This window comes from Petromyzon marinus, unplaced genomic scaffold (genome assembly GCF_048934315.1).
Source record: "Petromyzon marinus isolate PM22_M1 ecotype Great Lakes invasive population unplaced genomic scaffold, UKy_Petmar_22M1.pri1.0 PM_G_Scaffold_109, whole genome shotgun sequence".
Classification (NCBI taxonomy): Eukaryota; Metazoa; Chordata; class Hyperoartia; order Petromyzontiformes; family Petromyzontidae; genus Petromyzon; species Petromyzon marinus.
The window spans coordinates 166,252-181,060 of record NW_027422661.1 but is presented as its reverse complement, the minus strand read 5'-3'; the positions used below and the strand labels follow the sequence as shown (position 1 = coordinate 181,060).

The 14,809-nt window shown below is 51.3% G+C and overlaps 1 protein-coding gene across 1 annotated transcript in view; it reads left to right on the top strand.

Moving 5' to 3' along the window:
• The window catches only part of LOC142908881 (cadherin-2-like), a 123,951-nt gene that overhangs the window by 88,695 nt on the left and 20,447 nt on the right, over nt 1-14,809 (top strand). Inside the window, exons 7-10 of the mRNA XM_076059523.1 lie at nt 9,928-10,149; nt 11,268-11,378; nt 12,699-12,841; nt 13,964-14,106. Of these exons, the coding sequence (XP_075915638.1) occupies nt 9,928-10,149; nt 11,268-11,378; nt 12,699-12,841; nt 13,964-14,106 (619 nt within the window). The remainder of the gene's footprint in view (nt 1-9,927; nt 10,150-11,267; nt 11,379-12,698; nt 12,842-13,963; nt 14,107-14,809) is intronic.

Below are 14,809 nucleotides of genomic sequence, written 5' to 3'. Positions count from 1 at the left end.
ACCATAGACTCAACACTGCCCATAGACTCAACACTGCCCTTAGACTCAACACTGCCCCATAGACTCAACACTGCGCTTAGACTCAACACTGCACAATAGACTCAACACTGCACCATAGACTCAACACTGCCCATAGACTCAACACTGCACCATAGACTCAACACTGCACGATAGACTCAACACTGCTCCATAGACTCAACACTGCACCATAGACTCAGCACTGCTCCATAGACTAAACACTGCACCATAGACTCAACACTGCACCATAGACTCAACACTGCCCTTAGACTCAACAATGCACAATAGACTCAACACTGCACCATAGACTCAACACTGCCCATAGACTCAACACTGCCCTTAGACTCAACACTGCCCCATAGACTCAACACTGCACCATAGACTCAACACTGCACCATAGACTCAACACTGCTCCATAGACTGAACACTGCACCATAGACTCAACACTGCACCATAGACTCAACACTGCGCTTAGACTCAACACTGCACAATAGACTCAATACTGCACCATAGACTCAACACTGCCCATAGACTCAACACTGCACCATAGACTCAACACTGCACCATAGACTCAACACTGCTCCATAGACTCAACACTGCACCATAGACTCAGCACTGCTCCATAGACTAAACACTGCACCATAGACTCAACACTGCACCATAGACTCAACACTGCCCTTAGACTCAACAATGCACAATAGACTCAACACTGCACCATAGACTCAACACTGCCCATAGACTCAACACTGCCCTTAGACTCAACACTGCCCCATAGACTCAACACTGCACCATAGACTCAACACTGCACCATAGACTCAACACTGCTCCATAGACTGAACACTGCACCATAGACTCAACACTGCACCATAGACTCAACACTGCGCTTAGACTCAACACTGCACAATAGACTCAATACTGCACCATAGACTCAACACTGCCCATAGACTCAACACTGCACCATAGACTCAACACTGCACCATAGACTCAACACTGCTCCATAGACTCAACACTTCACCATAGACTCAGCACTGCTCCATAGACTAAACACTGCACCATAGACTCAACACTGCACCATAGACTCAACACTGCCTTTAGACTCAACAATGCACAATAGACTCAACACTGCACCATAGACTCAACACTGCCCATAGACTCAACACTGCCCTTAGACTCAACACTGCCCCATAGACTCAACACTGCGCTTAGACTCAACACTGCACAATAGACTCAACACTGCACCATAGACTCAACACTGCCCAAAGACTCAACACTGCACCATAGACTCAACACTGCACCATAGACTCAACACTGCTCCATAGACTCAACACTGCACCATAGACTCAGCACTGCTCCATAGACTAAACACTGCACCATAGACTCAACACTGCACCATAGACTCAACACTGCCCTTAGACTCAACAATGCACAATAGACTCAACACTGCACCATAGACTCAACACTGCCCATAGACTCAACACTGCCCTTAGACTCAACACTGCCCCATAGACTCAACACTGCACCATAGACTCAACACTGCACCATAGACTCAACACTGCTCCATAGACTCAACACTGCACCATAGACTCAACACTGCACCATAGACTCAACACTGCCCTTAGACTCAACAATGCACAATAGACTCAACACTGCACCATAGACTCAACACTGCCCATAGACTCAACACTGCCCTTAGACTCAACACTGCCCCATAGACTCAACACTGCGCTTAGACTCAACACTGCACCATAGACTCAACACTGCACCATAGACTCAACACTGCCCATAGACTCAACACTGCACCATAGACTCAACACTGCACCATAGACTCAACACTGCTCCATAGACTCAACACTGCACCATAGACTCAACACTGCCCCATAGACTCAACACTGCGCTTAGACTCAACACTGCACCATAGACTCAACACTGCACCATAGACTCAACACTGCCCATAGACTCAACACTGCACCATAGACTCAACACTGCACCATAGACTCAACACTGCTCCATAGACTCAACACTGCACCATAGACTCAGCACTGCTCCATAGACTAAACACTACACCATAGACTCAACACTGCTCCATAGACTCAACACTGCACCATAGACTCAGCACTGCTCCATAGACTAAACACTGCACCATAGACTCAACACTGCCCATAGACTCACCACTGCACCATAGACTCAACACTGCACCATAGACTCAACACTGCTCCATAGACTCAACACTTCACCATAGACTCAGCACTGCTCCATAGACTAAACACTGCTCCATAGACTCAACACTGCACCATAGACTCAACACTGCCTTTAGACTCAACAATGCACAATAGACTCAACACTGCACCATAGACTCAACACTGCCCATAGACTCAACACTGCCCTTAGACTCAACACTGCCCCATAGACTAAACACTGCGCTTAGACTCAACACTGCACAATAGACTCAACACTGCACCATAGACTCAACACTGCCCATAGACTCAACACTGCACCATAGACTCAACACTGCACCATAGACTCAACACTGCTCCATAGACTCAACACTGCACCATAGACTCAGCACTGCTCCATAGACTAAACACTGCACCATAGACTCAACACTGCACCATAGACTCAACACTGCCCTTAGACTCAACAATGCACAATAGACTCAACACTGCACCATAGACTCAACACTGCTCATAGACTCAACACTACCCTTAGACTCAACACTGCCCCATAGACTCAACACTGCACCGTAGACTCAACACTGCACCATAGACTCAACACTGCTCCATAGACTCAACACTGCACCATAGACTCAACACTGCACCATAGACTCAACACTGCCCTTAGACTCAACAATGCACAATAGACTCAACACTGCACCATAGACCCAACACTGCCCATAGACTCAACACTGCCCTTAGACTCAACACTGCCCCATAGACTCAACACTGCGCTTAGACTCAACACTGCACCATAGACTCAACACTGCACCATAGACTCAACACTGCCCATAGACTCAACACTGCACCATAGACTCAACACTGCACCATAGACTCAACACTGCTCCATAGACTCAACACTGCACCATAGACTCAACACTGCCCCATAGACTCAACACTGCGCTTAGACTCAACACTTCACCATAGACTCAACACTGCACCATAGACTCAACACTGCCCATAGACTCAACACTGCACCATAGACTCAACACTGCACCATAGACTCAACACTGCTCCATAGACTCAACACTGCACCATAGACTCAGCACTGCTCCATAGACTAAACACTACACCATAGACTCAACACTGCTCCATAGACTCAACACTGCACCATAGACTCAGCACTGCTCCATAGACTAAACACTGCACCATAGACTCAACACTGCACCATAGACTCAACACTGCGCTTAGACTCAACACTGCACAATAGACTCAATACTGCACCATAGACTCAACACTGCCCATAGACTCAACACTGCACCATAGACTCAACACTGCACCATAGACTCAACACTGCTCCATAGACTCAACACTGCACCATAGACTCAGCACTGCTCCATAGACTAAACACTGCACCATAGACTCAACACTGCACCATAGACTCAACACTGCCCTTAGACTCAACAATGCACAATAGACTCAACACTGCACCATAGACTCAACACTGCCCATAGACTCAACACTGCCCTTAGACTCAACACTGCCCCATAGACTCAACACTGCACCATAGACTCAACACTGCACCATAGACTCAACACTGCTCCATAGACTGAACACTGCACCATAGACTCAACACTGCACCATAGACTCAACACTGCGCTTAGACTCAACACTGCACAATAGACTCAATACTGCACCATAGACTCAACACTGCCCATAGACTCAACACTGCACCATAGACTCAACACTGCACCATAGACTCAACACTGCTCCATAGACTCAACACTTCACCATAGACTCAGCACTGCTCCATAGACTAAACACTGCACCATAGACTCAACACTGCACCATAGACTCAACACTGCCTTTAGACTCAACAATGCACAATAGACTCAACACTGCACCATAGACTCAACACTGCCCATAGACTCAACACTGCCCTTAGACTCAACACTGCCCCATAGACTCAACACTGCGCTTAGACTCAACACTGCACAATAGACTCAACACTGCACCATAGACTCAACACTGCCCATAGACTCAACACTGCACCATAGACTCAACACTGCACCATAGACTCAACACTGCTCCATAGACTCAAAACTGCACCATAGACTCAGCACTGCTCCATAGACTAAACACTGCACCATAGACTCAACACTGCACCATAGACTCAACACTGCCCTTAGACTCAACAATGCACAATAGACTCAACACTGCACCATAGACTCAACACTGCCCATAGACTCAACACTGCCCTTAGACTCAACACTGCCCCATAGACTCAACACTGCACCATAGACTCAACACTGCACCATAGACTCAACACTGCACCATAGACTCAACACTGCCCTTAGACTCAACAATGCACAATAGACTCAACACTGCACCATAGACTCAACACTGCCCATAGACTCAACACTGCCCTTAGACTCAACACTGCCCCATAGACTCAACACTGCGCTTAGACTCAACACTGCACCATAGACTCAACACTGCACCATAGACTCAACACTGCACCATAGACTCAACACTGCCCTTAGACTCAACAATGCACAATAGACTCAACACTGCACCATAGACTCAACACTGCCCATAGACTCAACACTGCCCTTAGACTCAACACTGCCCCATAGACTCAACACTGCGCTTAGACTCAACACTGCACCATAGACTCAACACTGCACCATAGACTCAACACTGCCCATAGACTCAACACTGCACCATAGACTCAACACTGCACCATAGACTCAACACTGCTCCATAGACTCAACACTGCACCATAGACTCAACACTGCCCCATAGACTCAACACTGCGCTTAGACTCAACACTGCACCATAGACTCAACACTGCACCATAGACTCAACACTGCCCATAGACTCAACACTGCACCATAGACTCAACACTGCACCATAGACTCAACACTGCTCCATAGACTCAACACTGCACCATAGACTCAGCACTGCTCCATAGACTAAACACTACACCATAGACTCAACACTGCTCCATAGACTCAACACTGCACCATAGACTCAGCACTGCTCCATAGACTAAACACTGCACCATAGACTCAACACTGCCCATAGACTCAACACTGCACCATAGACTCAACACTGCACCATAGACTCAACACTGCTCCATAGACTCAACACTTCACCATAGACTCAGCACTGCTCCATAGACTAAACACTGCTCCATAGACTCAACACTGCACCATAGACTCAACACTGCCTTTAGACTCAACAATGCACAATAGACTCAACACTGCACCATAAACTCAACACTGCCCATAGACTCAACACTGCCCTTAGACTCAACACTGCCCCATAGACTCAACACTGCGCTTAGACTCAACACTGCACAATAGACTCAACACTGCACCATAGACTCAACACTGCCCATAGACTCAACACTGCACCATAGACTCAACACTGCACCATAGACTCAACACTGCTCCATAGACTCAACACTGCACCATAGACTCAGCACTGCTCCATAGACTAAACACTGCACCATAGACTCAACACTGCACCATAGACTCAACACTGCCCTTAGACTCAACAATGCACAATAGACTCAACACTGCACCATAGACTCAACACTGCCCATAGACTCAACACTGCCCTTAGACTCAACACTGCCCCATAGACTCAACACTGCACCGTAGACTCAACACTGCACCATAGACTCAACACTGCTCCATAGACTCAACACTGCACCATAGACTCAACACTGCACCATAGACTCAACACTGCCCTTAGACTCAACAATGCACAATAGACTCAACACTGCACCATAGACTCAACACTGCCCATAGACTCAACACTGCCCTTAGACTCAACACTGCCCCATAGACTCAACACTGCGCTTAGACTCAACACTGCACCATAGACTCAACACTGCACCATAGACTCAACACTGCCCATAGACTCAACACTGCACCATAGACTCAACACTGCACCATAGACTCAACACTGCTCCATAGACTCAACACTGCACCATAGACTCAACACTGCCCCATAGAATCAACACTGCGCTTAGACTCAACACTGCACCATAGACTCAACACTTCACCATAGACTCAACACTGCCCATAGACTCAACACTGCACCATAGACTCAACACTGCACCATAGACTCAACACTGCTCCATAGACTCAACACTGCACCATAGACTCAGCACTGCTCCATAGACTAAACACTACACCATAGACTCAACACTGCTCCATAGACTCAACACTGCACCATAGACTCAGCACTGCTCCATAGACTAAACACTGCACCATAGACTCAACACTGCCCATAGACTCAACACTGCACCATAGACTCAACACTGCACCATAGACTCAACACTGCTCCATAGACTCAACACTGCACCATAGACTCAGCACTGCTCCATAGACTAAACACTGCACCATAGACTCAACATTGCACCATAGACTCAACACTGCACCATAGACTCAACACTGCACCATAGACTCAACACTGCACCATAGACTCAACACTGCCCATAGACTCAACACTGCACCATAGACTCAACACTGCACTATAGACTCAACACTGCACCATAGACTCAACACTGCACCATAGACTCAACACTGCACCATAGACCAAACACTGTACCATAGACTCAACACTGCACCATAGACTCACCACTGCACCATAGACTCAGCACTGCACCATAGACTCAACACTGCCCTTAGACTCAACACTGCACGATAGACTCAACACTGCACCATAGACTCAACACTGCCCATAGACTCAACACTGCAACATAGACTCAGCACTGCACCATAGACTCAACACTGCACCATAGACTCAACACTGCACCATAGACTCCACACTGCACCATAGACTCAACACTGCACCATAGACTCAACACTGCCCATAGACTCAACACTGCACCATAGACTCAACACTGCAATATAGACTCAACACTGCACCATAGACTCAACACTGCACCAAAGACTCAACACTGCACCATAGACTCAACACTGCAACATAGACTCAACACTGCACCATAGACTCAACACTGCACCATAGACTCAACACTGCACCATAGACTCAACACTGCACAATAGACTCAACACTGCACCATAGACTCAACACTGCACCATAGACTCAACACTGCACCATAGACTCAACACTGCACCATAGACTCAACACTGCGCCATAGACTCAACACTGCACCATAGACTCAGCACTGCTCCATAGACTAAACACTGCACCATAGACTCAACACTGCACCATAGACTCAACACTGCGCTTAGACTCAACACTGCACAATAGACTCAACACTGCACCATAGACTCAACACTGCCCATAGACTCAACACTGCACCATAGACTCAACACTGCACCATAGACTCAACACTGCTCCATAGACTCAACACTGCACCATAGACTCAGCACTGCTCCATAGACTAAACACTGCACCATAGACTCAACACTGCACCATAGACTCAACACTGCCCTTAGACTCAACAATGCACAATAGACTCAACACTGCACCATAGACTCAACACTGCCCATAGACTCAACACTGCACCATAGACTCAACACTGCAATATAGACTCAACACTGCACCATAGACTCAACACTGCACCAAAGACTCAACACTGCACCATAGACTCAACACTGCAACATAGACTCAACACTGCACCATAGACTCAACACTGCACCAAAGACTCAACACTGCACCATAGACTCAACACTGCACCATAGACTCAACACTGCACCATAGACTCAACACTGCACCATAGACTCAACACTGCACAATAGACTCAACACTGCACCATAGACTCAACACTGCACCATAGACTCAACACTGCACCATAGACTCAACACTGCACCATAGACTCAACACTGCGCCATAGACTCAACACTGCACCATAGACTCAGCACTGCTCCATAGACTGAACACTGCACCATAGACTCAACACTGCACCATAGACTCAACACTGCGCTTAGACTCAACACTGCACAATAGACTCAATACTGCTCCATAGACTCAACACTGCCCATAGACTCAACACTGCACCATAGACTCAACACTGCACCATAGACTCAACACTGCTCCATAGACTCAACACTTCACCATAGACTCAGCACTGCTCCATAGACTAAACACTGCACCATAGACTCAACACTGCACCATAGACTCAACACTGCCTTTAGACTTAACAATGCACAATAGACTCAACACTGCACCATAGACTCAACACTGCCCATAGACTCAACACTGCCCTTAGACTCAACACTGCCCCATAGACTCAACACTGCGCTTAGACTCAACACTGCACAATAGACTCAACACTGCACCATAGACTCAACACTGCCCATAGACTCAACACTGCACCATAGACTCAACACTGCACCATAGACTCAACACTGCTCCATAGACTCAACACTGCACCATAGACTCAGCACTGCTCCATAGACTAAACACTGCACCATAGACTCAACACTGCACCATAGACTCAACACTGCCCTTAGACTCAACAATGCACAATAGACTCAACACTGCACCATAGACTCAACACTGCCCATAGACTCAACACTGCCCTTAGACTCAACACTGCCCCATAGACTCAACACTGCACCATAGACTCAACACTGCACCATAGACTCAACACTGCTCCATATACTCAACACTGCACCATAGACTCAACACTGCACCATAGACTCAACACTGCCCTTAGACTCAACAATGCACAATAGACTCAACACTGCACCATAGACTCAACACTGCCCATAGACTCAACACTGCGCTTAGACTCAACACTGCACCATAGACTCAACACTGCACCATAGACTCAACACTGCCCATAGACTCAACACTGCACCATAGACTCAACACTGCACCATAGACTCAACACTGCTCCATAGACTCAACACTGCACCATAGACTCAGCACTGCTCCATAGACTAAACACTACACCATAGACTCAACACTGCACCGTAGACTCAACACTGCCCTTAGACTCAACAATGCACAATAGACTCAACACTGCACCATAGACTCAACACTGCCCATAGACTCAACACTGCCCTTAGACTCAACACTGCCCCATAGACTCAACACTGCACCATAGACTCAACACTGCACCATAGACTCAACACTGCTCCATAGACTCAACACTGCACTATAGACTCAACACTGCACCATAGACTCAACACTGCCCTTAGACTCAACAATGCACAATAGACTCAACACTGCACCATAGACTCAACACTGCCCATAGACTCAACACTGCCCTTAGACTCAACACTGCCCCGTAGACTCAACACTGCGCTTAGACTCAACACTGCACCATAGACTCAACACTGCACCATAGACTCAACACTGCCCATAGACTCAACACTGCACCATAGACTCAACACTGCACCATAGACTCAACACTGCTCCATAGACTCAACACTGCACCATAGACTCAGCACTGCTCCATAGACTAAACACTGCACCATAGACTCAACACTGCACCATAGACTCAACACTGCCCTTAGACTCAACAATGCACAATAGACTCAACACTGCACCATAGACTCAACACTGCCCATAGACTCAACACTGCCCTTAGACTCAACACTGCCCCATAGACTCAACACTGCACCATAGACTCAACACTGCACCATAGACTCAACACTGCACCATAGACTCAACACTGCACCATAGACTCAACACTGCACCATAGGCGGTATACAACAACAACGTCACCCCCCCTATCCGCCCCCTTCTCTCGGCATCTTCATCGCCGTAGTGGTTCGGCACGGTCCGTGAGAACGCCGTGGGGGTGCCGGTGACGATGCCGCCCCTCTCAGTGATCGACTCGGACGAGGCCGGCACGGCAGCTTGGCGTGTCCGCTATTCCCTCCGCGGGGGGGGGGCAGGGGGGGGGGAGTGGGGGGCGGGAGACCCCGGCGACCTGTTTGTCGTGGAGACCGACCCCGGCACCAACAATGGCAGGATCGTCGTTGTCAAGGTAACGCGTGGGAGGGAGGGGAGGGGGTCAAAGGAGGGAGGGGAGGGGAGGGAGGGGAGGGAGGGGAGGTAGGGGAGGGATGGAAGGGGAGGGGGGGAAAGGAGGGGAGGGAGGGAGGGAGGGGAGGGATGGAAGGAGGGGAGGGATGGAGGGGGGGAGGGAGGGAGGGAAGGGAGGGAGGGGGGGATGGAAGGAGGTGGGGGAGGGAGGGGAGGATGGGGAGGGGAGGGAGGATGGCGAGGGTGGGGAGGGAGGGAGGGGAGGGATGCAAGGAGGGGAGGGGAGGGGGGGATGGAAGGAGGTGGGGGAGGGAGGGGAGGATGGGGAGGGGAGAGGGGGATGGAAGGAAGTGGGGGAGGGAAGGAAGGGGAAGGAGGGGAGGGAGGGGAGGATGGGGAGGGAGAAGATGGAGGCAGCTAGGGAGGTATTTTTTCACAGACGTCCAGTGGGGGGTGAGGGGGGGGGCACGGGGTCCGAACGTCAACGTTGCCAGCACTGGGGAGACAAAGGCGGACGGGCGTGGTGCTGGCTCCCCACCCCCACGTGTGCCATTCCAGTCTTCATAGGTGCTCGCTAACAACACTTGGCCAAACGGTCTGCTAAGGCTATACGGGGGATCTTTGCCTTTTGTACGTGTGCGTGCGTGTGTGTTAACGTGTGTCCGTGTGTACGTGCGTGTGTGCGTGTGTACGTGTGTCCGTGTGTGTACGTGTGTGCGTGTGTGTACGTGTGTGTGTGCGTGTGTACGTGTGTACGTGTGTGTACGTGTGTACGTGTGTGTACGTGTGTGTGTACGTGTGTACGTGTGTGTACATTTGTACGTGTGTGTGTACGTGCGCGTGTGTACGTGTGTGTACGTGTGTGTGTACGTGTGCGTGTGTACGTGCGTGTGTACGTGTGTACGTACGTGTGTGTGTGTACGTGTGCGTGTGTACGTGTGTGTGTACGTGTGTGTACGTGTACGTGTGTGTGTACGTGTGTACGTGTGTGTGTGTACGTGTGCACGTGTGTACGTGTGTGTGTACGTGTGTACGTGTGTGTGTACGTGTGTACGTGTGTGTGTACGTGTGTACGTGTGTGTGTGTACGTGTGTGTGTACGTGTGCGTGTACGCCGCAGCCCTTAGACTTTGAGACGTCATCGTCATACCAACTCATCGTCTTCGTGGATAACGAGGAGCCGCTCGTGAAAACCATGCGGCCCCCTCCAGAGAGTACCGCCACCGTCACGGTGAGTGACCCCCACGGCCCCCACATGGCCCACGCACGGCCCCCCCACGGTCTTCCCGTGCCACCCGCACCCGGCTCTGGACACCTGCGAGCTGCTCAAGAGCTTCACAGCTGCTGGGATTCTCCCGCCACGAAACAAAGATTCCTGCGGAAAAGCCGCCACCTCCGACCTCTCCCCGTGTCTCTCCCCGCATCTCTCCCCGCATCTCTCCCCGCATCTCTCCCTGTGTCTCTCCCCATACCTATCTCCATGTTTTTACCCGCGTCTTTCCTCGTACCTATCTCCATGTTTTTACCCATGTCTCTCCCGTACCTATCTCCATGTTCTTACCTGTGTCTCTCCCCGTACCTATCTCCATGTTTTCCCTGTGTCTCTCCCCGTGCGCGTCTCTCCCCGCATCTCTCCCCGCATCTCTCCCCGCATATCTCCCCGTGTCTCTCCCCATATCTATCTCCATGTTTTTCCCTGTGTCTCTCCCCGTACCTATCTCCATGTTTTTCCCCGTGTCTCTCCCCGTACCTATCTCCATGTTTTTCCCCGTGTCTCTCCCCATGCGCGTCTCTCCCCGCATCTCTCCCCGTGTCTCTCCCCGTACCTATCTCCATGTTTTTCCCCATGTCTCTCCCTGTACCTATCTCCATGTTTTTACCCGTGTCTCTCCCCGTACCTATCTCCATGTTTTTCCCTGTGTCTCTCCCCGTGCCTATCTCCATGTTTTTCCCCGTGTCTCTCCCCTTACCTATCTCCATGTTTTTCCCCACGTCTCTCCCCGTACCTATCTCCATGTTTTTCCCCGTGTCTCTCCCCGTTCCTATATCCATGTTTTTCCCCGTGTCTCTCCCCGTGCGTGTCTCTCCCCGCATCTCTCCCCGTGTCTCTCCCCGTACCTATCTCCATGTTTTTCCCCGTGTCTCTCCCCGTACCTATCTCCATGTTTTTCCCCGTGTCTCTCCCCGTCCCTATCTCCATGTTTTTCCCCGTGTCTCTCCCCGTACCTATCTCCATGTTTTTCCCCTCGTCTCTCCCCATACCTATCTCCATGTTTTTCCCCATGTCTCTCCCCATTCCTATCTCCATGTTTTTCCCCGTGTCTCTCCCCGTGCGCGTCTCTCCCCGCATCTCTCCCCGCATCTCTCCCCGTGTCTCTCCCCGTACCTATCTCCATGTTTTTCCCCGTGTCTCTCCCCGTACCTATCTCCATGTTTTTCCCCGTGTCTCTTCCCGTACCTATCTCTATGTTTTTCCCCGTGTCTCTCCCCGTGCGCCGCGTCTCTCCCCCCCACAGCTTGTCTCCCCGTGCGCCGTGTCTCTCCCCGGCAGGTGAGTGTTGAGGATGAGAACGAGGCTCCGCTGTTTGAGCCGCGGCTACAGCAGGTGATGCTGGCCGAAGGCCTCGCCCTGGGCAGTGCCGTCACCACCCTGGTGGCACGGGACCCGGACACCGCACAGAAGCAGAGCCTGCGGTGAGGACAACTCCCCGCCAAGCGGATAACAACCAAAACAACAACCACAACAACAACCACAACAACCACAACAACAACCACAACAACCAAAACAACAAGCAAAACAACCCCAACAACCACAACAACAACCACAACAACAACCACAACAACCTAAAAAGGACAGCGGGTCTGGGGGTACCTAGGGTCCGACCACTGTCCCACTAAGTCCCTGCCCTCACAAGGACGTCGGGTCTGGGGGTACCCAGGGTCCGACCACTGTCCCACTAAGTCCCTGCCCTCACAAGGACGTCGGGTCTGGGGGTACCCAGGGTCCGACCACTGTCCCACTAAGTCCCTGCCCTCACAAGGACGTCGGGTCTGGGGGTACCCAGGGTCCGACCACTGTCCCACTAAGTCCCTGCCCTCACAAGGACGTTGGGTCTGGGGGTACCCAGGGTCCGACCACTGTCCTACTAAGTCCCGGCCCTTACAAGGACGTGGGGTCTGGGGGTTCCCAGGGTCCGACCACTGTCCCACTAAGTCCCTGCCCTCACAAGGACGTCGGGTCTGGGGGTTCCCAGGGTCCTACTCTAAGCCCGGCGGTCTTCAGTCTTCGGCTTGGGGACGACTGCCGAACCCGTTCAAGGGTCCGGCTTTTATAACCCTCCAGGGTCTCTCCGCCCCTGGCCATGCCTCCCTTCCAGAATGTTCTGGGGGATCCTGGAATATTCCCCCAGCCCACCCCCTCTTGGGGTCTGGGGAACCCTAGCAGCCCACATACCACCCCCTGCTGATGTATGTCTGCTACTGCAGGTAAGTTACCACAGTCTGTTCATGGCGTGATACTAGACAACACTATACAATACTATACACTACACACTACACTTCACACTACACTATACACTACACTACTATACACGACACTATACACTACTATACACTATACACTACTATACACTACACTACTATACACTACACTATACACTACACTATACTCGCTAACAGCACTTGCCCCTACATCCTGTTGAGGCTACACGGTGGGGAATCTTCGTCTGTGTGTAGGTGTCTGCCTACTCGCCACTAACAGCACTCGCCGCGACAGTCCGTCGAGGCTACCTGGGGGATCTTTGTGCGTGCGTGCAGCTACCGCAAGCTGCGGGTGCCGGGCGACTGGCTTGACATCGACGCGGCCGACGGCGCGGTGAGCACGGCGGCGGAGCTCGACCGCGAGTCGCCTCTCGTGCAGCGCAACGTCTACACAGCCACGTTCCTGGCGACTGACGACGGTGCGGGGTTACAGGGGAGCGGGGCCCGCGGCCACGCCCACGCTCACAGCCACGCTCGCCGTCGCTGCGTGTGTTTGTGTGTACGTGTGTGTGTACATGTGTAGAGGTTCACTTCTGAGACGCTGGTAGTAGGAGGCACACACACACAAGTTTGTTCTACACTTTTAGACACTCTGTTCACACATGGGATCACTGCAGATGGGTCAGGACGCTCGGCATGCTGCCTGACCCACAATGCCGAGCGTGAAGAGCGAGGACCCAGGGGAAGGCGCGGCAGCGAGGACTCCACTCCAGCAGACGGCCCCGACCCGGCCTCGGGACCTCCCTTTTATGGCCCCCGGCGTGGCCTGGCCACGCCCTCGGCCACGCCCCCTTCTGAAACCTACCAGAAGGTGTCTAGGCCGTGCCCCACGTGTCCCATCTGTCACCTTTGGCCTATCACGTGCCCTGCAAGCCAGCCGGGCTGCTACGTCCTCTGACAGCCACCAGCACTACGCCCCCTAGGTCCCGTTTCATGACATTGCATGCCCTGCTGGCAGAGAGGGCTACTGCACCCACAATTCCCCTCTCTGTAACCAACGCTACGCCCCCTAGTGACCCACCTTCACTACATTTTATGTGTGTACGTGTGTGTGTGTACGTGTGCGTGCGTGTGTGTGTACGTACGTGTGTGGTGTGTGGCGTGTGTACGTGTGTACGTGTG